This window comes from Rana temporaria, chromosome 4 (assembly GCF_905171775.1).
Source record: "Rana temporaria chromosome 4, aRanTem1.1, whole genome shotgun sequence".
NCBI lineage: Eukaryota > Metazoa > Chordata > Amphibia > Anura > Ranidae > Rana > Rana temporaria.
This window is the reverse complement of record NC_053492.1, coordinates 345,009,717-345,035,495: the sequence shown is the minus strand read 5'-3', so window position 1 is coordinate 345,035,495 and position 25,779 is coordinate 345,009,717. Positions and strand designations below refer to the sequence as shown.

The following is a 25,779-nucleotide window of genomic DNA, read 5'->3' as shown; positions in this document are numbered from 1 at the left end:
CTATAAAGCAACTACATGCCCCGGAGTCGATAATTGCTGGTAGTCGAACCTCCCTTCCTGCCACTTGTAAGGAGATAGGAAGAGCAAGGTAAAAATGGGAGGATACAGAGACTTGCAGATAAGTGGAACTTGGTGGGTAGGCCTTACTGGGTCTTATGGGACAGCTGCGTAAAAAATGTCCAGCCCTTCCGCAGTACAGGCAGAGATAGGCCCGCCGACGGCGTTGCCTCTCATCAAAGGTAAGGGGAGAACGGACCAGGCCAATTTGCTTTGGACCTCTTTTGGGACCTGCAGAACAGGCAGGCGTGGGTTCAACAGCAGGTAGATACCTGGGTGGCCTCTTGGTAGGCTGGAAGGTTTGAGCGCATTCCAACCGCCGCTCCCGCAGGCGCCTGTCAAGTAGAATGGCTAGATGGATAAGTTTGTCAAGAGTGTCTGGAACAGCAACTCGGGCTAGTTCATCTTTAAAGGTCTCGGATAGTCCTTGGCGATACTGAAACCTGAGTGCTGCCTCATTCCAGCTAGTATCAGTGGACCATCTGCGGAATTCCGCTGAATAATCCTCCACTGGGCGTTCTCCTTGCCGTAAGGCGACTAAGGCAGATTCAGCGGAGGCCATACGCTGGGGGTCATCCTACAAAAGAGTCATAGCCTCAAAGAAAGTGTCCATAGAGTTCAAAGCCGGGCTCCTTTGTTCTAGTAGGTCATGAGCCCAAGCTTGGGGTTCCTCGCATAGTAGGGAAATGATGAATCCTACTTTTACAAACTCGGAGGAAAAAGTTCTAGGCTGGAGGGCCAGGTACAGCAGGCACGCATTCTTAAAAGCCTGAAACTTCTTTCGGTCACCGAAGAATAGTTCGGGTGTTGGTACCCGTGGTTCAGGAGAGGGCATCATCACTGTATGGGTCGGGTTAGCAGATTCTTGAGGCAGGGAGGCTGATGATGTGTTAGGGGAAGATGAGCTGGAGTCCACCAACGCTGGAGAAACAGGCAAATGCTGCAGCTGATCTTCCAAATGAACGTAACCATCCTGGAGTTTCTGGATGGCTTGTGTAAGGGTGGTGACTTGCTGGCACATCATCTCGAGCAGGGGAGCACCTCTGTCAGCCTCGGTCATGGCTGGATTGTACTATCACGTACCTGGTTGGAGGCCGAAATGCTGAGAGGGCTCCGCTTGCGGCTAAGTGCAGTTCACTCCTGAGGTTGGGTACAGAGGGTGTAGTGCCCAGAGAAGCACAGGTTGCCAGATGGATCCATACCGGAAGAGCTGGTGGGTGCCTGAAGAATACTGAAGAATACAGGAAACACCGCTGGGCTGCAGTCTCTAGGAGTCCTCGGTAACATTTAGCAAGGTGTGCACAAGGAGCAACAGTGGAAGCCGGCTGGGGATCAAACACTGTGGATCCAGGCAGGAGATGCCGGTTTGCAGGAGTGGTGACAAGCCAAAGGTCTGGTGTTGGAAAACAGGCAGGAACAGATAACTGAAGCAAAGTCCGTGAAACAAGCCGGGATCAGGTGCTCGAGAAGGTAACAAGTCAGTAAAGCAAGCCAGGGGGTCAAACCAGGAGAGCAGATCAGACAGGTCAGGAACAAGCCGGGTCACAACAGGAAATACAAACAGCAGTAATTAAGAGACTCAGGAACTCAGGAAGGCTGACGACAATCCAGCAATTTGCATCAGACAGTGGCAGCCTTTTATAGGCTAGCAGAAGGAGGATCTTCCTGTCACATGTTGAGCCTATGGCTCCCATTTCTTCTACTGGCAAGATTGCCAGTACTTCTTCTATGGCCATTTCTTCTACTGGCAAAATTGCCAGTACTTCTTCTATGGCCATTTCTTCTACTGGCAAGATTGCCAGTACATCTACGGACATTTCCCTGACACCTCCCCATCACAAATCCTGTCTGGTCTATGTGTACTATTTTTGTTACCTTCTCCTTTAATCTATTTGCTAATATTTTGGAAAATAGTTTTGTATCTGTATTTAGGAGGGAGATGGGTCTATAACTTGAGCAATATTGTGGGTCCTTTCCTGGGTTTGGTATGATTGTCACGAATGCTAATAATGCTTCTGAGGGTAGTGGATTTCCAGCTGTGATCTTATTAAAATAATTATAAAGTGGTGTAACCACTATATCCATATATTTTTTGTAATATGCATTAGTTAGGCCATCTGGTCCTGGGCTCTTTCCACTCGGGAGGTCCTCTATTGGTCTTTTAATTTCCTCTCTGGTGATCTGTTCTTCTAATTCCTCCACCACGTCCCTTGCCAGGGGGTGGTAATTTGGATTCCCTGATATATTCTGTTATTTCATTTTCTTCATCTTCTTTTAATTTTATCCTTTGTATGTTATATAATTCATTATAAAAGCAATGAAATTCTGCAGCTATATTTTTCGTATCTTTTATCTTCTTCTTATTTACTGGGATGTTATGGACATGGGATAGTTCTTGTTGGGTTTGTAACTGTCTAGCTAGTAGTTTGCCACACTTATTCCCTTGTTCATATCATTTATTTGCCAAGAATCTACATTTATCTTTTTCTCTACTATCTAGGCAATTAGCAAGTTCTGTTCTTAAAGTTTCTAATTGCTCCCCCTTTCTATGATCTAATTTCTTTTTATGTTCTATCTTTGCTTCATGTATTTTCTTTAATAATTCTTCTATCTCCTGCTTTTTTTTCTTTTTTTTTTCTCGGGATCCGTGGGTTATTAACTCCCCCCGTATAACTACTTTGTGTGCTTCCCATATCACTTGTTCTTGATATCTCTTCTGTTGTATTTATTTCAAAATATTCTATCATTTTCTGCCGTATGTCCTCTGCTATCTGTTCATCATCCAGTAGTGTTTCATTTAATCGCCAAGTTTTCTCCCGATGCCCCATCATAAATGGTACAAACGCCAACACCACCGGTGCATGATCAGATATTGTTCTTGGTTCTATTGAAACTCTTTTTATATGTTCTAAATAGTACTGGTCTACAAAGAACAAATCCAACCTTGAGTATACTTTGTGTGTTTTGGAATAGTAACTATAATCCTTTCGTCCCTCATTTAGTGCTCGCCATGTATCTACTAGATGATAGGTTCGGCAGAGTTTCTTTAGATGTTTAAGTGCCCTGTAGGATATTACTGTTTTTCTCGCTGTTGTATTCAGGGTCCAAGATGATATTAAAATCCCCTCCTAAAATTACAAAACCTTCCCCAAATTTTTTCAACCTTCTCAAGGTTTTTGATATGAAATCCACTGTACCTGTATTGGGAGCATACATTGCGGCGAATGTTTACCTCTGTCCATGTACCTTTGACAAATACCTTTGACAAATAAATATGTCAAAGGTATTTTGTACCTTTGACAAATAAATATTGTCAAATGTACCTTTGACAAATGTACCTTTTGACAAATAAATATCTCCCCTCTGTATCCACTTGTGTCTCTATTAAGGAAAGGGGACATGTTTTTCTGATAGCTATAGTAACGCCTCTTGCTCTTGCCACTGGTGATAGTGCATGAAACTATTGATTAAATGGAAATGTTGGTAATCTTGGTATGGAGTCTGTCAGAAAGTGCGTCTCCTGCAAAAAGAGTATATCTGCTGCATGATATTGCACCTCCTGCCATAAACGACCCCTTTTCTGATATGAATTCAAACCCCTTACATTATATGTCATGATTTTTAATGAATTGGCCATCTTTTTTATTCATAACCAATATTTTATACCTTTTCATATTTTTGCCTTCCACTCTTTTTGTTCTCTGCTTTCCTAGGGAACTTGATTTTATCTTCCAGTATCTGGACTTTCCACAGCTTAACACCCAATTATCTCGGGTGTACCATCTATTAGGACAGGCGGTCCGTGTGGACTCCTCTTGTCCACCCCAAACCCTCCTCCCCCTCTGCCTATTGCAGTTTATCCAATCCCTCTTCGTGATCATCCTAATGTTTACTAGAGCATTCCTTCTGCTCTCCCCCTATTCTTACCCCGGGCCTTCTTAACCTTTCATTCATTATACCGCCTTATTTATTTAATTTTCCCCCTTCCTCCCTCCCTCTCCCCCCCACCCTCATGTGGAAACAAAACAAAACACGAGAAAAAAAGAAAGAAAAAAAAAGGGGGGAGGGACTATATTCTCTCCCCCTCTCCTCTCTTCCACATCCCTCCCCCCACCCCCTCCCCTCACAGTTCAGTTTACACCTCCCCAACATCTTCTATCTCTTTCTTGGTACTTGAGACCAGGATTCATGTTGCTGTATTCTTTATTTTTTTTAATCAGATAATTTTTTTATTGAAATTCCGACATACAAAACACATACTTTCTCTCTTTTTTAAATACATTACAAAATATGGTGCAAAACAGGTTTCACATATCTTCTGGAACACATACATGTCCATACAACACATTTATATTCTTCAACTCTATGTTTGATGAATCCATTATGTCTAAAAACATTAAATATACCCTTCATATGTTTTTTTTTTCCCCTGATCCCTGATCCTGCTGTATTCTTAAATCTTCACTTGTTAGTCTCCAGTCTGGAACTTTTTTAGGTCATCTTTAGTTCTGAGAACTGCTGATTCCCCATTTCATGAAGCTTGTAATTTGGATGGAAACCCCCATCTATATCTCACATCCTCCCGTCGCATCACTTCTAGCAGGGGACGCACCATCCTACGCTGCATCAAAGTGCGGCGAGATATATCTGGGTATAACAAAATCTGGAACCCTTCAAAATCAATTGTGGGTGTATCCCTTGCGGCTCGCATTATGGCTTCCTTCTCAGAAAATGTATGGATTTTGCATATTACGTCTCTTGGTCTTTCCCCATTCTTTCCCAAGAATGAAGATATGCGATGGACTCTATCTACTTTCACAGGTTTAGTCAAAGTCGGGCCCATAATTTGCGCAAAGAGTTTTTGTACAGTTTCAATCAAATCCTTATCCTTATAATTCTCTGGTAATTTTCGTATTCGTATATTTTGATGTCGATCTCTGTTTTCCAGATCATCTAATAGGTCCCTATATGTATTTAACTGCTCTTTTTGATGTTTAACCACTTCCATACAGGGCATTAATATACCCTTCCTGCCCAGACCAATTTTCAGCTTTCAGTGCTCTCACACTTTGAATGACAATTACTCAGTCATGCTACATTGTATCCAAACAAATTTTTTATCATTTTGTTCTCACAAACAGAGCTTTCTTTTGGTGGTATTTAATCGCCGTTGGGTTTTTTATTTTTTTCAATATAAGCAAAAAAAGAGAGAAAATTTTTAAAAAAAAACACTTTTTTTTAGTTTCAATCTTAAATTTTTGCAAAGAAATCATTTTTCTTCAGAAATTTGGGCCAAAATGTATACTGCTACATATCTTTGGTAAAAATAACCCAAATTAGTGGATATTATTTGGTCTCTGTGAAAGTTATAGAGTCTACAAGCTATGGTGCAAATCATTGAAAAATTATCACATCTGATCACAGCTGATGTACTGACATCCTATCATTTCTTGAGACCCTAACAAGCCAAGAAAGTACAAATACCCCCCAAATTACCCCTTTTTGGAAAGTAGACATTCCAAGGTATTTAGTAAGAGGCATGGTGAATTTTTTGAAGTTGTAATTTTTTCCCACAATTCTTGGGAAAATTAAGATTTTTTTTTTTTTTTACACAAAATTGTCATAATAACAAGTTAGTTCTCTCACACAGCACATGCATACTTACAATGACACCCCAAATTACATTCTGCTGCTCCTCCTGAGTATGGCGATACCACATGTGTGGGACTTTTACACAGCGTAGCCACATACAGAGGCCGAACATTGAAGTAGCACCTTCAGGCGTTCTAGGAGCATAAATTACACATCTAATCTCTCAACTACCTGTTACACTTTTGAAGGCCCTGGAGCACCAGGACAATGGAAACGCCCACAAAATGACCCCATTTTGGAAAGCTAACACCCCAACGTATAATCTATGAGGCATAATTAGTCTTTTGAACGGTTCATTTTTTTCCAGAAGTTTTTGGAAAATGTGGAAAAAAAAATGAAAACACATTTTTTTTACACAAAGTTGTCCATTTATAAGATATTTCTAACACATAGCATGTACATAGCAACAATGACACCCCAAAATACATTCTGCTGCTCCTCCTGAGTATGGCGATACCACATGTGTGGGACTTTTACACAGCCTGGCCACATACAGAAGTCCAACATCCAAGTAGCACCTCCAGGCGTTCTAGGAGCATAAATTACACACACAAATTCCTGCCAACCTAAGACATTGTTGAAGGTCCTTCATATTTCTAACCCATAGCATGTACTGTACATACCAATTATAAACCAAAATACATTCTTCTGAGTAAAGAGTAAAAAAAATATTACCTGCTGTCTTAGTAGTGCAGTGGTCCACAGAGTAGAGCATCGGTCCGGGTAGCAGGCAGATGTGGTCAGCAGCAGCGAAAGGATCGTCAATGCAGCAGGCAGGAATACTGTCCATAGTACATGCAGCAGGCAGAGATATGGTCAGTGCAGCCAAAATATTGGTCCAGGCAGCAGGCAGGACCATCAAGTTTAGGGCCTCGGTCAGGAATGAATGGGGACAGGGGTAGAGGCTTCTCCCACCCAAATCGCTTTGAAGCCTCCGGGCAACCAGACCCTGTTATGGGAACACAGAAAACCAAAAACTGGTTTTCTGAACTCCGAACACTATTCTGGGGCCCCTCACATATGTGAGACCCCTGTGTGGCAGGGTGCAAGATCAGTCCAAGGGGCAGGCAAAAACATGGTCAACAAGCCGAGGTCAGTGCAGGTAAAAGGCAGAAATAGGCAGTAGGCAGAGGCATAGTCGATACAGTCCAGGGTCAGTTCAATGTGAAAGGCAGAAACATGGCGGATAAACAATGCAGACGGCAGGCAGAGGCATAGTCGAGAAGCAGTCCAGGGTCAGTTCACGTGAAAGGCAGAAACATGGCGGATAAACAATGCAGACGGCAGGCAGAGGCATAGTCGATAAACAGGCCAGGGTCAGTTGAGTTGAGGCATTAGGTTGGTTGGTTGAGGCAGCAGGGAAATCAGCACAGAAATTGAAAGAGGGGCTAGTGGCAGTCTATTAGGAATTTGGGTTAATAATTTTCGAAAGAGTGATATCGCTTGAAGCATGGTGCCATACATAGGCCAGGTTGGGAGGGAAAGTCGGGGCAATAGCAACTGGTGTCTTTTCTAATTCCACGTTTGCTGCACACCCGACATCTTTTTTGGCGTCTTCTTCCGGTTGCTGATGGTGGAATATGGTCAGGATAATGGCGCTCGTGCAGTCTGCTGACAGAATCGGAGCGAATTCTTTGTGGGGCAGAGCCTTGCTGATAGATCAGGGCAGTGACAACATTTTCGATAAATCTGATAAAGGGGATGGGTCTTTTCGTTGATTTGTGATAAGTGACAAATGAATTATAAAGGGCCATATGGAAGAAGTATATTGCAACTTTTTTATACCAGAAAATTGACTTTCGCATTGAGAGATAGGGCTGCAGCATTTGATCGTTTAGATCCACCCCCCCCCCATGAACTTATTATATTCATTGATACAGCAAGGCTTTCGAATGGTACGGCGTCTCCTGTGAATTTCCACTGAGGTGTCATTGTGGATAGTCAACATCATGTAAACGTCTTTCTTATCCCTCCACTTCAAGGCCAAAACTTCTTCGTTCCTCAGGCTTACCGATTCCCCTTTTTGTAGGCATGTGGTGACTAAACTCTGTGGGAAGCCTTTCCTGTTTTTACGTGAAGTACCACAGGCCAAAGTTTTATTCAGGAATAGGTGGCGAAAAAGGGGCAGGCTAGTGTAGTAATTGTCCACGTATATGTGATACCCCTTTTGGAAGAGTGGGAATGCCAACTCCCATACAATTTTCCCGCTTATTCCCATATACGATGGACACTCAGGGGGCTGGATTTGGGAGTCTTTGCCTTCGTACACACGAAAGGCATTCACATAGCCGGAGGAGCTTTCGCAGAGCTTGTTTAGCTTCAAGCCGTACCTCGCTCTCTTACTGGGAATATACTGTTTTATTCCCAGCCGGCCAGTGAAATGGACCAGGGATTCATCCACAGAGATGTTCTGTTCCGGGATGTAAAGTTCAGCAAACTTCTCATTGAAAAAATCTATTAGGGGGCGAATTTTATATAATCTATCAAAGTCCGTATGATTTCGGGGGGGGCACTGCGAGTTGTCGCAGAAATGCAGGAACCGTATGATCTTGTCATAGCGGGACCTGGACATCGTAGCTGAAAAAATTGGCATATGGAGGATGGGCTTTTTAGACCAATATGAATGAAGTTCATTTTTTTTTGAAAGCCCCATATTCAGCGTAAGGCCTAAAAACAATCTCATTTCCTCCATTGTTAGGGGTCTCCATTCAAACGGGCGGGCATAGTATGAGTTGGGGTTGTTTTGTATGTACTGACTGGCAAAAAGATTTGTTTGGTCTATGATGGTTTGAAGGAACTCATTAGGGAAAAATAAATTAAAAAAATCGATTTCAGAGAAACCTTCGGTGTTGGCCTGCACACCTGGCTGTGCTGTGAAAGGGGGGATTGTGGCTGACCCTGTACTAGAAGGCAGCCACAACGGGTTGGCCAAGCCATCCGGTAGATGGGTTTGGGCCCTTCTTCCTCGGTGTGGAATTCCAGAGCTTGTACTGAGCCTTTCCTCCTGGGGTCTAGCGCCGTTAGCATTTGCTGATTGGCCACTGGGATGTCCGGCGCTGCTGGTAGCTGCCTGGGGTTCAGACCGTGGTCTTTTTGGACGGACTACTTCCTCCTCCGATTCGGATGTACTGCTTTCAGGGGGCTCGTATTCCGAACCTGAATTGAAAGTGGACTCGGCACTGTTATGGGGCGGTGAGAGCTCCCCACTGCTCTCATCGCTCTGGGTTATAATTTTGAATGCCTCTTCTGTGGTGTATAATTTTCTGGACATGTTGGCTGTATGACAGGGCTGCACGATAGGGACTAATTGGCTGTACGTCAGCTAGAAATTGGCTGCTGGGCTCACGGGACAGGTACTCCTGATGGAGGTGACAGGTACTCCTGATGGAGGTGACAGGTACTCCTGATAGAGCTCACGGGACAGGTACTCCTGATGGAGGTGACAGGTACTCCTGATGGAGGTGACAGGTACTCCTGATGGAGGTGACAGGTACTCCTGATGGAGGTGACAGGTACTCCTGATGGGGGTGACAGGTACTCGGGTACTGCTGATGGGGGTGACAGGTACTTCTGATGGGGGTGACAGGTGCTCCTGATGGGGGTGACAGGTGCTCTTGATGGCGGTGACGGGTACTCCTTTTTTATGGGGGCGACAGGTACTCCGGTACTCCTGATGGAGGTGACAATTACCCTTGATGGGGGCGACGGGTACTCGGGTACTCCTGATGGAGGCGACGGGTACTCAGGTACTCCTGATGGAGGCGAAAAGTACTCCTGATGGGGGCGACAGGTACTGAGGTACTCCTGATGAGGGCGACGGGTACTCAGGTACTCTTGATGGGGGGTGACGGGGTACTCAGGTACTCTTGATGGGGGTTGACAGGTACTCAGGTACTTTTGATGGGGGGGTGACAGGTACTCTTGATGGGGGGGGGTGACAGGTACTCTTGATGGGGGGGTGACAGGTACTCTTGATGGGGGGGGTGACAGGTACTCTTGATGGTGGGTGACAGGTACTTGGGTACTTTTGGTGGGGGGGTGACAGGTACTCTTTATTCGGGGGGGGCAATCTGGACACTATAATGACACTGTAGAGACTGTAAACTGTAACTCACTGTTTCTGAATTCTCCTTCTCACACAGGATCGGTGTGTGAGGAGGAGAGCCCAGAGACAGCGGTTACAGCTTTGTTTGTTTACAATTGTGACCGGCTGTGATTGGACACAGCCGGTCACGTGGTAAAGAGCCAAATTTCATTGGCTCTTTACCCAGATCGGGACTAGGCTATGTCCAGGGGACGAGCCTCGTGCCCGATTGCCGCAGTGTGCGCGCCCGATCGCCGAGAAGCACGCGCTCGGGGCCGCGCGCGCCTCCTCCATAGGGAAGTGACCGGCTGTGATTGGAAACAGCCGGTCACGTGGGTAAAATCTTTTTTTTTTTTTTTTCTAATGCAGTGATCGGTGACGGGCTGTCTCCGAGGCATTCGCCGCGTCACCGATCTCCGCTCCGCAAGCTGACAGGAGCCCGCAGTAGCGGCGAGAAGGGGTGGACGTCATATGACGTCCACCTGAATCGTAAAGGGGTTCCTGCCGCCGTCATTTTCCAATGAGGCGGTAAGGAAGTGGTTAATAATTTCTTGGGCCTCTCCAACAGCTTGTATTATTTCTTCCTGACTGTTTTCCAATGCTTCCACTCGGTTTCCCACCTCCTCTACCTCTCCTCTGAGGTTTTCTATTGCTGAGTTACATGATCGTTCAACTGTAGCGATTAATTGTTGTATGTCTGATTTTGTTGGTAGGGCTCTTATAAGTTCTAGTATATCATTGATGTCTCCGATTGTTACAGGCTCTGTGTTTGTCTTATCAATGCAGTGAATTTTTCTTCCCTCTAGTCCTGCTTCCTCCCCCTTCGAGGTGTAAGCTACTTCTGGGATTTTATCCGTTGGTCCTGGCTGTACTATAACTGAGTCCATTGTTTCTACAAGACCTAATAGATCTGTTGTATCCATTATATCTGGTATGTTTGTTATATCTGTCCATTGAGCCGGTAACAGGGTTCAATTTTCTCCTTTTTTCTCTGGTGATTTTTTAGTGATTTTACTATCACTGTTCCTTCTGTCTCTTGGGGCATTTAGTTCTATTTTAGTTCTATTTTACACTCTTGCCCTATGGGAGATCTTCCTTGCTTCCATCAGGTCTGTTTCCTTTACAACTCTCCTTTACCTTCTTTAAGGTCCTGCGTGCAGCCCTACCATTGGTAATCCATTGGTTCACCTCCTCCTCTTTTAGCATTCCCATCTCTCTCCCCCGACAACTGATTGCCACGGCCCCTTGACGGGAGGTTTCTGCTTTGTGGGTCATGTCTATGGGCGCTATCCAATAAGATTGGTGAACCCCGACCTGCCTTTCCATATTGTCCTCCAATCTCTGGGCACCCGTATTTTGCATGGCTCTGGCTTGCAGCACCCCCAGTATTATCTCTTCTCATTAGTTGCTGTGACGGTGGGGTCATATATGCCTTTATTCCCCCAACCGCATTTCTGCCTCCCCCAGTTGACCGGGGTACTGCACCTGCACGTCTGCAAGTATCCATCCCTGCCTTCTGATCTTTCCGCTTGCAGAGATTTATTATAGAAACCCCCACATAAGTAAGTCACAGGTAATATTATGAAAATCAGCAGATATCTATAGGATGTAGGAGTCTCTGCAATGCCTCTGTGTTAAATTCTTATTAGCTCCTGTTACCAGACTGTGCCAAATGCAATCCTAGGTATAGTTATCAGGTACTTTCACATTCAGTCTTGTTTTTATGGTCATGTCATTATTTATTTATTTTTTTCTCTTCAATCAAGTAGTCCGAGTCCTCAGTTTAAGATGATCATATATATCTTTACAGCAAAATCCATTCGATTCCTAAACTTCATATCAAAACTGAGTAGCACTGAGTTGCACTTCACAGCGGGATGGAAAAGAGAAGGGGGAGACAGGAGACCCATGAGTTCTTCTCGTAAGGGTAGAAGCAAATAGAAATCAGGATATATATATATATATATATATATATATATATATATATATATATATATATATATATATATATATATATATATATATATATATATATATATATATATATATATATATATATATATATTGTAATGTTGGGGTGATTTAGCATCTGGGTAGAGCATACCAGTAAGCAGCAGAGTCCACGCCAGTTGTGCTTTTTAAGGGTTTGTTGACCCACTTTTATTAAAAGAAAGAAAAACGTCCATCCAAAATTCCCACACAGGGGGTTTCAAGTTTCTACAGCATTAAAGAAATGGTCAAACGAAAATGCCAAGCCATCTGGCTCTCTTCAGAAATACAGCCCCCTAGGCTTACACTTCAGCCCTCTTGGCCACGTACCAAAGTACCTGTACAATCACTGTACCTTCTCTCAGCTTCTGTGCTGCTCAGCCCACAGCTTTGGGTCCTCTCTCTATACCATGCAGACATGCATGCTTCTCCCTTGCTTGCCTGGACTCCTCGGGAGGGTGGAGTCCAGAACACTGGTCTTGATTCTACTATAAGCCCAGGAACCACCTGTTCAATCAACCAGCCAGACTCCTGGCTGTTTCCAAAACTCGGTCCCAGGATTGAAGATTCCTGCCTATTTGAGAGTCCTGGGCGACCATTACCAGGACAGGGAACTGTACTATCACAATATATATATATATATATATATATATATATATATATATATATATATATATATATATATATATACTTATTTCTGCTGCTTACCTCTCTTCACACAATCTTTCTTGCTTCAGAGGGGGGGCGGGGGGAAGCCCACAGGAATTTTCTCATTCGTCCCGAGTTGTTTGAACAGACATTGAGGAGGGGGAGATGCCGAGGACTAGAGCTCAGACTTTCAGTTTGCCGTCAGTCTTCTCACACGCTGACAGCTCAGCCTCCATGAGGGGGGGAGAGAGCAGCTCACCAGCAAGTGCCGTTATAGTATCAGTGCAGGTCGCAATCCTTTCTTCCCCACTTCAATCACCGAGCCTGTTCCAAGCCTGCTCCACCACGTATAAAGGCATAAAAAAGCATATATCACTGGCTGGTTTCTCTGGATTCCATCAGCCGGTCATCTAGCATATTGCGGTTTGTTGTTCCATGCCCGGGGATTTCAGAGGGAGGGCCCCTCACTCACTCGCACGTCTGCACATCCAGCCTCATCACAGCTGGGTATACAATTCAGTTACTCTCACGTTAGCCAACATTCAGACTAATTCTTGATATCCTTTATAATTTCAAATTGATCAATTTTCTGTGTCGGACAGAAGGTGAGGCCCAGTTCCAAGACGGAAACTTGATCAATCGTTAAGTCAGTCAAAGAAAGGTTAATTACTTTAAACCTGTTCTTGGTGGTTTTGGAAGAACTTACTCCGCCCCTAAGAGTTTCTTTGGGTCGGGCGCCAGTTGGGTGAAAAATCCAATTGGGTTAGAATTTCATTAGTGTTACTTGCCTGTGAGTTAAGAAGGGGTGAGGCAAGTGGATGAACCATACTAGTGCTAGCGACTGAGTGAACCGGTGCATTCGTTGAAAAAGATGATTTGGCAGTGTTAGCTCGAGTTTGAATGGGTGCTCGACCTGGCTTTAGTGACCGATTAGTGCGTGAACATGCATTTGTGTTACCGTTGGTGCATTTAGCAGATTCTGATCTAGTTGAGCCAGTATTACAATTAGGTGTATGTGAAAACAAAGAAGAAGCAGATGAGTACCGAGATTTAAAATTGCGTCTCTTGTTCAATCAGTTGGAATTGTATATATCGTGATGTGCGAGTGTCAAGCCTATTACATTGGGAAAACCAAACGCCCATTTTTCAACAGAATTAGGGACCAGGGCCCGGATTCAGAAAGGAGATACAACGGCGTATCTCTGGATACGCCGTCGTATCTCCGCGTGTGCGGGGTCGCAACTATGCGACTGATTCATAGAATCAGTTACGCATAGATTTCCCTAAGATCTGACCGGCGTAAGTGTCTTACACAGTCGTATCTTAGGCTGCATTTTTATGCTGGCAGCTAGGTGGCGCTTCCGTATAATTACGCGATGAATATGCTAATTAGGTAGAGACGCCGATTCAGAAACGTACGTCCGCCCGGCGCATTTTTTTACGTCGTTTACGTTAGGCTTTTTCCAGCGTAAAGTTACCCCTGCTATATGAGGGGTATCCTATGTTAAGTATGGACGTCGTTCCCGCGTCGAGTTTTAAAAGTTTTACGTCGTTTGCGTAAGTCGTTCGCGAATAGGGCTGTACGTAAGTTACGTTCACGTCTAAAGCATTGACGATTTGCGGCGTAATTTCGAACATGCGCACTGGGATTTTTTCATGAACGGCGCATCCGTTCGTAAAAACGTCAAATACGCGGGGTTATATGTAATTTAAATAAAACACGCCCACATCCACATTTGAATTAGGCGGGCTTACGCCGACACACATACGTTACGCCGCCGTAACTAAGGGCGCAAGTTCTTTCTGAATATTGAACTTGCGCCCTAATTTACGGCGGAGTAACGTATCGGAGATACGGAGATACGTTACGCCAACCGCAAAGATACACCAATGTATCTGAATCCGGCCCCATGTCTCTTTAGTACTTAAGAAAAAAATGGAGACACCGATTAGCCGACACATGGGCCTTTTCCATAACTTTAACGATTCTATGATGTGTTTTTTTGCCTTGGAGCATGTTCCCCCAACTGAGAGAGGGGATGATTTTGACAAAACTTTCTTACAACGAGAAGCCAAATTGATCTATAACCTAGGTGCTTTGCAGTATACTGGGTTGAATGATGCCCTGAGCTTCAATCCCTTTTTATAGGAATGTTGTCTTTTTTCTTCCCCTTTGTGACCCATGATCTCTTTGTTTTTGTCTTTTGTTTGCTTATTTTTATGATTTTTTTCAGCAACTCCCTCGAGTGGTTTTATTTTTAATAGTTTAAGAGATAATACACATTGCAATGTTTTGTATGCCATCTGCTTGATTGGTTACTCTATACATTACATAATTGTATTGGATTTATCCCACTGCATTACTGTACTTACTGTAATTGTTGGAGGTTGGCTGATGTGAACATTGAACTTGCCTAGATTATCCCTGTATATCCTATCAATACTACTGTTTATACTATCGTAGTGAACTGTCCTACATTCATCTATTTAATTTAATTTGTATTCATTAGGACTGAATTTTATTACAGACCAGTTTTGGTTCATCTTTATGCACTGAGATGTTGGATATGTGCGCTTCTTTCATTGGTTCTTTCCTGCTCTTGCTTGTACGGATGCCTAGGGCAGACAGTGTGGAGCTTTTAATCAATGTGCCCCATCTGTTCTGCCTTTATTTGTTTGGTCTATTTTAAAATTGAAAATTCGAAATTGAAAAATTTGAAAATTGAAAAAATCGAAGTCCGAAAATTTTTCAATTTTTGAATTTCGCATTTTTAAATTTTCGAATTTTTCAATTTCGCATTTTCGAAATTCGTAAATACGAAATTTCAAATTTTCGAAAGTTCGGAAATACGAAAATTCGGAAATTGAAAAATTCGAAATTTAAAACATTTTTATCAATTTTCGATTTTTTCAATTTTAGAATTTCGAATTTTTCAATTTTCGAAATTCGGAAATACGAAATTTGATAAATTTGAAAAATTCGAAATCTGAAAAATTCGAAATTGGAAAAGTGAAAAATTCGAAAAACGAAATTTCGAAAATTCAAAAATGGAAAAATTCGAATTTTCGAATTTTTCACATTTCGAATTTTTCAATTTTCGAATTTTCGAATTTTTCACTTTTCCAATTTCGAATTTTTCAATTTTCGAAATTTCGATTTTCGAATTTTTGTATTTCCGAATTTCGAAAATACAAACATTCGAAATTTGAAAATTGAAAAAATCGAAGTCCGAAAATTGAAAAATGTTTCAAATTTCGATTTTTTCAATTTTCGAATTTCGAATTTTTCGATTTTCGAATTTCGAATTTTTTGATTTTTGGATTTTTCCATTTCGAATTTTCGAAATCGGAAATACGAAAATTCGAAATTTGAAAAATTTGAAAATTGAAAAATTCCAAATCTAAAAAATACGAAAATTCTAAAATTGAAAAATTCGAAACTCGAAAATTGAAAAATTCGGAATTAAGAAAATTCTAAAATCCGAAAATTTGTCGTATTTCCGAAATTTCCAAATATCCGAAATTCGTAAATACAAAAATTCATAAAATTAAAAAAATGTAAATACGAAAATTCGGAAATACGAATTTTCGAAAATACGAAAATTCGTAAATTCGAATTATCGGAAATACGAAAATTTGTAAATTCGTAAATTAAACATTTTTGGAAGTCTGAAAATTCGTAAATAAAAAATTTGTAAATACGAAAATTCGTAATTAACGAATTTCCGAATTTTCGGAAAAAAACTAATTAGAAACAAAACGAATTGCACATGTCTAATATTTTACCCTATACTGTATATACTGTATATGCCAACATGTAACATTATATATATATTTTTTTAATGTTCAATGTATTCATTTCCTTTTTTCTTTTGTTGTCCGTAGCACAATAGACGCCATGATTTAATCTCCTGAAGAAGCTCATCTAAAACATGTAGAGAAAATTAGTATTGTCTGTTCAACTGCTACTTTTGAGGAACATATCATTTAGGATGTGCTTTACTCTCATATTTTTATCCAATCTTTTGTAATAAAGCTATTATACATTTCTATTTGGTTGATCAGTAATTTCTGGTTGCTACGTTAATTGACACCTTAAAAGTCCTGAGGCCTGTGACCTGCATTCTTCCCCTAGTATTTTATCTTTTAATATTGGGATGTGGTGTCTGATATTTGAACATTAATTTCTACTTTTTTCGAAGACCTAAGGAAGTGAAGAAGGCAAACAAGAATGCTCTTCATGAAGGTGGAGGACAGGATTGGTCTTGTTAACAAGACTATAGTGAGACGGTGTAAGGAGAAGGTGTAAGTGGAGGAAGAGGTGGGTGAGGAATTTTTGGACAAAATTGTATTTCTCAAGCTCAGCATACACATGCAAACGTTCTGCTACTCTTGAGTATGGTAATACCATGTGTGAAACTTTTTCACAGCCTAATCACATAGAGAGGCCCAAAATCTGAGGAGCACCTTCAAACATTCTAGGGACATAACTTACACATCTAATTTCCTGACTACCTACCATGTTTTGGGCCCTGGACAGCGAAAACGCCCACAAAATGACCATATTTCGGAAAGCAAACACCCCAAGGTATTTTTTAACCACTTCCGGCCATGCTATAGCTGAAAGACAGCTACAGCACGCTTGTATAGAGAGCCAATAACCGGCAAGGCTTTCAGTACATTGTTTACACTGATAATCAAGGCACTATCAGTGCCCATTAGTGCTGCCTCATCCATGCAGCCTCATCAGTGCCCCCTGATCAGTGCTGCTTATGAATGCCCCTCATCAGTTTAGCCTCATCAGTGCCCATCAGTGCAGCCTCATCAGCGCACATCAGTAAAGAAGAAATATTACTTATTTTATATACACAATACCTTTTGCATGTTTAGACTGATTATGTACCTTACATTGCAATCTGCTTATCACAAAAAATCAACCAACACTGTAAAGAGTAAATGTATTGTAATGGTCGCCTCTTGATGAGTGGTCAGTAAATATAGATTGTGTAGCCTCACCTATAGCAGTCCTTGATCTTAAAAAATAAGAAGGCCTAATATACAGGTATGTGGCTGCCCCATAGCACAATTCTATGGTGAACAAGTACAGATGGCTAGACAAAGGGTAAACAAAAGAATACCTGTGGTTCTAGTAGTGCAATTGTCCACAGAGAAAGGTGACACTTGTGTCTCACAGGAATGTAGCCAGTGAGACTTGTAAATGGGTCAGTACTTGTGCCAGGGAGAGGCATGGTCAGCAAACAGGCAAAAGAGTGATCCCAGCAAAAAGGCAAGAACATGTTCCATAAACAGGCCAGGGTCAGTCAGTACAACATGGAAACAGGAAACAGAAAATTACACGCTATCAATAGTGAGCAGCTCACACTACCATTAGACAATTGTGGAACACAAAACAAACATAAAAAGTGTAGCACATAATAAGATGAAGATCACCCAGATAAATGAATGAATAAACAGTGCATCAAAAAAAAGTGATAAAAAATAATAACAATTATTTCAACCATGAATAATATGAACACTATATAGTGTATACATAGAGTCCTCAGTGAAAAATAATGATCAAAAAAGTTAAATGTGGAAAAAATTGTGATATAAATAACAATGCTTTCAAGATGAAGTGCAATGCAGAAATCCACCACCGATCATTGAAGAGGAGGCTTACCAGAAATACTGTACCCTAATGGACGTACGTCCAGAGGGTCAGTAAAACATAATATGAACCACTCTCTGGCCTGGAACAACAGCTACAATTCCCACGAAGACGGCTCGCACCTCAATCAGAGAGGAGACCAAGAGATCAATTCAGGCAAGTGGGTGCTTCCAGGAAGTACCCAATGTGGGCCAAAAATGTAAACTGATGTGTTGAAATGTGGAAGGAGAAGAGAAGAGCACATAGTGTAATACTGAATGGGTAACAAAGTTTAATGTAGGTAGAAACACTTACATTCTAAAAAGATAAACAGTGCTTTTGAAATGAACAAAGTGGCAGCGGTGGAGGGTAAGTACAACAGCAGGCAAAGATGTGGTCAGCAAATAGCCAAAGGATTGGTTCAGGCAGCAGGCAGTTACATGGTCCATTAACAGGACAGGGTCAATACAGGCACCAGGCAGAGACTTTGTTGGAAAATAGTAGACAAAGGATTGGTCCAGGCAGCAGGCAGAAACATCAGGCTTAGGGCCTCAGTCAGGTAGGATCCGGTCACATTGTTGAAGGCTTCTTCCCACCCAATGTTCTTCAAAAACTCCAGACCACAGATCCTGATCTGGGAATTACAAAACCTAGGGAAAACCAAAAGCTGAGTAAACATTACTCTAGAGCCCCACTCTTTGCATACATGAGAGCCCTGTGTTGTCTTCAATCCCACTACTACAGTGCCAGGCCTTGCACTGTCACCACAGGCAAAATATCATTATAGGTGGTAGGCAAAAAAAGCTTGATTAACAGACCCTCAGGGAGGCGGCGTTCTGACGTCACCACGTTTTCTTTCTACCCGGATACGGGCTGTATTCGCTGAAGCTGGTCAGCTTTTCATGCTCTGCAAATTTTAATGGAATGTAAGTGTATTTCACTTATTTTTATACGGATAAATTAAGGTTTTACACTATGTGAGCCTCTTTTATTCCTACATAACATCGGATGCCATATCGGGAGTCCTTTTAAGGATACGAATCACGAGTTTACAGCATCTGGGCTTCATATTGGACACCTTTATCCACATCTCTTACCATGCTGTTTTTGATCTCTTTTAACCTGGAGATCAACTCCATTCGGTAAGAGGCTTGATTTGACTGCGGTGGAGGTTCTTTCCTGTCAATCACTTTCCTGTGTGGATTTCCATATACACCTGGGAGATATATACATATAATTTGCCTATGGGCGGACTTATTTATGTACACTAATATGAACATTCACGTGTTTTTATTCATTCAATATTTTTCTATTTAGCGCAATCTCTTTTCCTTTGCATATTGTTTGTGTGGTATTACACTTTTGATCGCTGCTTTTTTTCACTTCAAATAAGCGCAATATTTTTTCTTTACTATCGGGATTATTGTAGTGTACAGAATAGGGGGTCACTGTTGTGTGCAGTACAGTTGTTAAAGTAGTGTTTGAGTAGTGTATAGTATAGGGGTTAGTCTACTGTACAGTATAGGGGTTAGTGTTGTGAACAGTATATGTTTTAGTGCTGACAACAGTTTCGGGTAGGGCCGGTGCAATGATTTTTGACAACTCAGGCGAATGTGCATTTTGACGCCTCCCCCCCCCCCCCCGACACGTGCGCGCACACACACACACACAATTGCAGTAATATCAGCACCCATAAATGAGGCTTTACCCGCAACCACAATTGCAGTAATATCAGGACCCATAAATGAGGCCTTATCGGCACCTATAAATGCAGTAATATCAGCACGCATAAATGATGCCTTACAATGATGCCCACAATTGCGGTAATATCAGCATCAGTAAATGAAGCCTTACCCGCAACTATAAATGAAGTAATATCATAACCCATAAATGAGGCCTTACCCACACCTATAAATGCACGTTATATGACTGTGGACGTCATATGATGATGGGCCAGTATTTAAGTGGTTAATACATGTAAAGTTAAATAAAAAATATTTATATATATTTTACATATTTAGTTCACATTAACAATATGAATTTGGTTTTGGTTTCCATTTAGGATGTAATTATTCTACAAAAAAGATTGGCTAATAAATATAAACAGCCTGGCGCAGAAGATCCTCCTGCATTTCCAGTGAATCCTTTGAAAAGGCATTGATCGCCAGAAAGATCTGTAGAGGAGCCAGCAGAGAACAGAATTGGTCATACTAACTGGTGTATCTGTGAAAATTGTCGACCTATGCCGACACATGAGGAGTCCCAATGTTGTGGAAACTTCGAGGACGTGAAGCCTTTGTTAGAAGAAGGACTGACATGTGTTACACATAATGAAGAATTTATAGAGCGTTGTCTCAATGAAAGAAAATGAATGTGCCAGATGTCAGAGCACTCCGAATCCTCTAAGAGAGAATACACAAGGGTATGTAATACATTTTTTTTTGCTTTAAAATTTGTCTTATATTTTTTTTCCAAAAAACACTTTAACAGCTTATCTATATTTTTTTTATTTTTTTAAACCATGTGGTCGTTTGCAACATTGTTTAGCGCAAACCTGACTGTAAACTAATGCCTGCTAAAATCATATTTAAAACGGCTAAGCTGCATATCTTTTAACAATCAGCCATCACTCATGTCCACATACATCAGTAGTACAGCCCAAATCAAACACAGAAAATGCATTGCTCCAGCATATTAGTATGTTAGATTTAATAAGCGGCTGGTGCTCTACATTTTTTTGATGGGCCTCACTGTGCCCATCAAACGCATCTACTTTGCCCATCATTTGCCACCACAATGCCATGACATTAAACGCAGACACTGTACCCATCAATTATCACCACTGTACCCATCAATTGTAGCTGTTGTGCCCATCAATTGTCGCCACTGTGCCCATCAATTGTCGCCACTTTGCCCGTTTTAAATGCTACCAATGTTCCCTGTAAAATTCACCAACCACCCCCCGCCTACAAATTACCTTCCTGTGGTCAGTCATCCCGCTTTTTCCATCCCTCGATGTCTTCTCCAACCCTAGAGGACGCCTCAGCCAACCAGGTTAACTTTAACCATAATCAGTGAACCTGATTGTCTGAAACGCCTGTCAGTCTGATCCAAGGAACGCACCCCCCGTGCGTTCCTGGGATATGCTTTGGAAGCCTATTACAGCCTGATGGCTGAAATAGTAAATAATATTAGCGCCGCTAAATCTGAGGCCTTGTACACATGACCGAACATGTCCGCTGAAACTGGTCCGCGGACCAGTTTCCGCGGACATGTCCGACCGTGTGTACGGCCTAGCGGACAGGTTTCTGGCCTAGCGGGCAGGTTTCCAGCGGACAAAAGTTTCTTAGCATGCTAAGAAACTTGTCCGCTGGAAACATGTCCGTCGGACATGTCCGATGGTTAGTACACCTAATCGGACATGTCCGCTGGTTATGATGTGTAACCAGCGTCCCGAAAACCCGCCCATGCGTTGAATTGATTTGACGCATGCGTGGAAGCATTGCACTTCCGTGTTTGAGAGCGTCGGTGTCTTCTACGTCACCGCGTTCTCTGTCCGCGGGGATTTTGGTCTGGTGGTGTGTACACACATCAGACCAAAACCTCCCAGGATACATGTCCGATGAAAACAGTCCACGGACCATTTTCATCGGACATGTCTGCTCGTGTGTACGGGGCCTAATAGGCACTTCCAATGTCAACCAGCTGCCGTTATTCTGATGGCCGGCGCTCACCAGGAGTTCGTCTATCTGAATAGTCACTGGCAGCGACAAGGATAAATAGATTCATACAATGGAAGAATCTATGTATTGTATTGGTGGCGGTGCGAGAGCCAGAGTGGTCGACGCTATGACACCCTCTATGGACAAACCTGCACTGGTACCCTTTCTTTAACACTAACAGTGCGGAAACCAACCGCTTTAATAAAAAAAGGCGCCCATACCTTGTAGATTTTAAATATCAAAGTTTCACATAGAAATGCAATTGGCGTCTCTGTGTGAAAAGTCGTCTTATATCCAAGTTATGTAAATTTAATTTACAATTTCAATTTTTACTTTGAATTTTTATTATTTTATGCTGTATTGCTGTAACATATTTTTCTAAAATTATTTTATTTTAATATAAAAAAAAAGGAAAGGAGGTTGTAAGCTAAAACTTATTTTTCACATTAATGCATTCTATGCATTATGCTAAAAAAAGATCAGATAATGTCGTCGTTGAACCACCCCCACCCCTCCCGTCACCACCCCCTGTTTGAATGATCTGACCCTTCTCAGTTCCCACGCTCGCCCACATCTTCCTCCTCTAGTCTAAGACCGGTCATTGATTGACTGCAGTGGGTGGATAAAAAGTAGCGCATCAATTTTCTCTCAATGTTGTTAATTGCATCCACTTAAAAAATATTATGCTTTGCATACATGTAGCGATGCTCCCATATACAGTAGAATGAAATTTTATTTATGTTGTATGTCAAATTATAATTTTTTTATTTTTTTTTTTTAACCGCTTAACGCCCGCCGCACGACTATATACATCCGCAAAATGGCACGGACATCCAGAAGGGCGTATATATACGTCCTTGCCTTCTAGCGGGTCAGGGGTCCAATGGGGACCCCCTCCGCTGCGTGCGGTGGGCAGCTTACCTTACCGAGCGATCCGACTCGAGGGGGCGGCTGTTCGTTTCCGTCTGCCCCCTCGTGTTCGCTTCCAGCCAATCCCGTGAGCCGCCGCCGTGTAACTTCCTCTGCCTGTAAAATGTAAACATAGGCAGAGGAAGTGATGCAGCTCTCATCTCGGCGGTATTTTCAAACCGCCAAGATGAGAGAAGAGTCGCACCTAACACTACACTGACACCACATACGCAGGCACATTCTCCCCTTCCGATCACCCCCCCCCACCCCCCTGTCACAGAATGCAGTGATCATATATGTACTGATCACTGCATTTAGTGTTAGTGTGACAGGCAGTTAGTGTTAGGTCCAGGGTAGCCCCGTACCCCCCCTAATAAAGTTTTAACCCCTTGATCACCGCCCTAGTTAACCCTTTCACTCCCTATTGCCAGTGTCACTAAGCAATCATTTTTTTGATCGCTGTATTAGTGTCACTGTTGCCGCTAGGAAGCTAATTTTTTTTTTATTGGGATTTTTTTTTACTAAAGACATGTGGCTAAATAAATTTTGGCCTAAATGTTTGACTAAAATTTAGTTTATTCAATTTTTCTTATAACAAAAAGTAAAAAATATAGATTTTTTTTAAAAATATCGCTCCATTTTTGTTTAAAGCGCAAAAAAAAAAATCGCAGAGGCAATCAAATACCATAAAAAAAGCTCTATTTGTGGGAAGAAAAGGACGCAAATTTTGTTTGGGAGCCACGTCGCACGACCGCGCAATTGTCTGTTAAAGCGACGCAGTGCCGAATTGTAAAAACGCCTCTGGGCATTTAGCAGCATATTGGTCCGGGGCTTAAGTGGTTAAAGATGCCTGCGAAGAGGGGCCTACCGTATATATACACGGATGATTCATGGTTTCCTCTGTAAATGTCGAAGGATTCCAATCCCATCATGTGTGGTATGGGCCATTAGAGATGCCTATCCTGATGTCGACAACCAATACACAGGCTTCAAGTGGTCTTCAGACTACAATGCTTCAGACATGGCATTTGAATAAAAAAATTCTTGAAGACGTTTACTTGTTATGTTTCTATTTTTGAGTTTTCAGTTTTGTTTGTTATTTGTTTATTATTTTGTATTCACCGGAAAAAAAAATTCTATTTTGGAAAAATTGTTTAAATATATTTATTTTAAATAAATGTATATAATGTCAAACTTAAAATGAGTCCTTTTTTATGTTATTATCTTAATAAAACAAAAATTATGATTAGAAACCACTGTACTCCTAATCACCACTTTACATACCTAATCCAGGTAAAACACTATAGACGTAGGGTCATCGTGCATGATTATTCAAAATAATTCTTTACATTGTTCCAATCCTAAGAAATGCATACGAATAAAACTTATACTAATATATTATCTAAAAAAAAAACAATGTAAAACATTTTTTGGGATTTTTTTTTTTTTTTTTAAATTACATATATTATAAACTTTTAAAGATAATAAATCAATTTTATTTTTACGGATACAAACTCAATCAGAATTTAAAGTGTTTCAAAATCAATTTGGATATTAAGATATCCCAAAACAAACTTTTTTAATTTTATTATTTAAAACGAGATAGATATTTAGATAGCAGTTCTTGTTTTGCTGGACGTGGAAAGGCTGCAATGTTTTCTAAATCTTTGACTTTTGGAGAATGCCAAGCAAAGGCTTTTATTCCGGCAGCATAGTCAACAACATCACAGATAATTTCTATCATGAAAGCTTGACTGGTTGGTTCATACATTTTTCCAACATTCCAATCTTTTTTGGCCTTCCCAAAACCATAACGATAACGTAAAGCCCCCTTCTCTTCGGTATTTTTTTTTTCGGTTTTTGAATAATTGCTTGTAAGCGATTTATGTTGTGATTGTGGTCGAGGGCAGCAAGTTGTGTTCTTGCTACCATGCCGTCCATCGAGAAGTGATGCCGTTTGGATCTATACTTCAACACCATGCTATGAAATACTTCAAGCTCTCCAGTATGGTAAAATCCAGAAAGATGCTCAAGGTCCTTTAGCAGTCTTTGGTCTTCAATTATTGATTTTAATATATGGTGATCTGTAGATCCTTGTGTAAGCCACTCATACTCTTTCTTCATTAGTATGTATTGGCGTATGTGAACAGTGATGGTATAAGTAATTTCCTTGCCATTCATGTAAATTTGATGCATGATAAGTCATCGAAAGCCATTTTTCTTTTAGTAGAAGAGTATTCTGCTGGCAAGTACTGGATGACCACCACAAATTATTTTTTACCAACGGAACCCAGCCAGCAAGTTTCCTACCGGTACTTTTTTTACTTGCAGCCATTAGTTTACCTCCAATTGATTTTGCCATATGCCATACATCAAATTGATGCCTAATTTCAGGGTATTTCTCTCTTATTACTTTTCTGATGGATACATGTCTGTCCGTTGCTATGATGTTTACTTTAACCTGATCACTTAAAACACGGTCCAAGGCCTTAACAAACGCTATTTTTTCAAGGGAAACCGAGGTACGACCAGCTTGCAATTGTTCCACTTGAAAATCAATAATTGTATCTGTTTCTGCATCCATGAATGTGTAGGTGCAGTACTTTGCATTGAAGCCAGGTGAATCACATTGACCATCACCAATCAATGCAACAGTGTTCTCCGCTATTATTTGGATGTGTTTTGTTCTTTCATTTAACCAATGATGTTCGATAGTTGGAAAAATGAAATTTTGTTGATTTTTGTAATGTGTGGTGGTGGAAATACCATGCATTTTTAAAAACGAAAAAAAATTCTTCACTTTTTAAAAAATTGGAACCGCTACACACTTTTGCTGAAGAAATAAGCAAGTTTCCAACTGGCATTTTGCCAAGAAAGGGTTGGCTTGCCCACAATTTAAATTTATGTTGTTGACTGCACTCCGCATATACAATTAAAGCCGAGCCTTGAATGAATTTTTTGAGACCGATGATCCTCCCAGTACATTTTGGAATTTTTGAGCATTGTGATTGAAACAATAATTGATCAAGGCATTCCTCAAACACCAAAAATTTGTTTTGATTTGCCACATT

At 41.4% G+C, this 25,779-nt stretch overlaps 1 protein-coding gene across 1 annotated transcript; it reads right to left on the bottom strand.

Annotated features, from left to right (window-relative positions):
• Positions 1-7,543: 7,543 nt before the first annotated feature.
• LOC120935743 (piggyBac transposable element-derived protein 4-like) lies at positions 7,544-8,980 on the bottom strand. The gene has a single exon (XM_040347804.1). It carries the CDS (start codon positions 8,978-8,980, stop codon positions 7,544-7,546), a length of 1,437 nt encoding a protein of 478 aa, XP_040203738.1.
• Positions 8,981-25,779: the final 16,799 nt, after the last annotated feature.

Coding starts and splice junctions, on each gene's coding strand:
- LOC120935743 (XM_040347804.1), bottom strand. CDS start 8,980: ATGTCCAGAAAATTATACACCACAGAAGAGGCATTCAAAATTATAACC.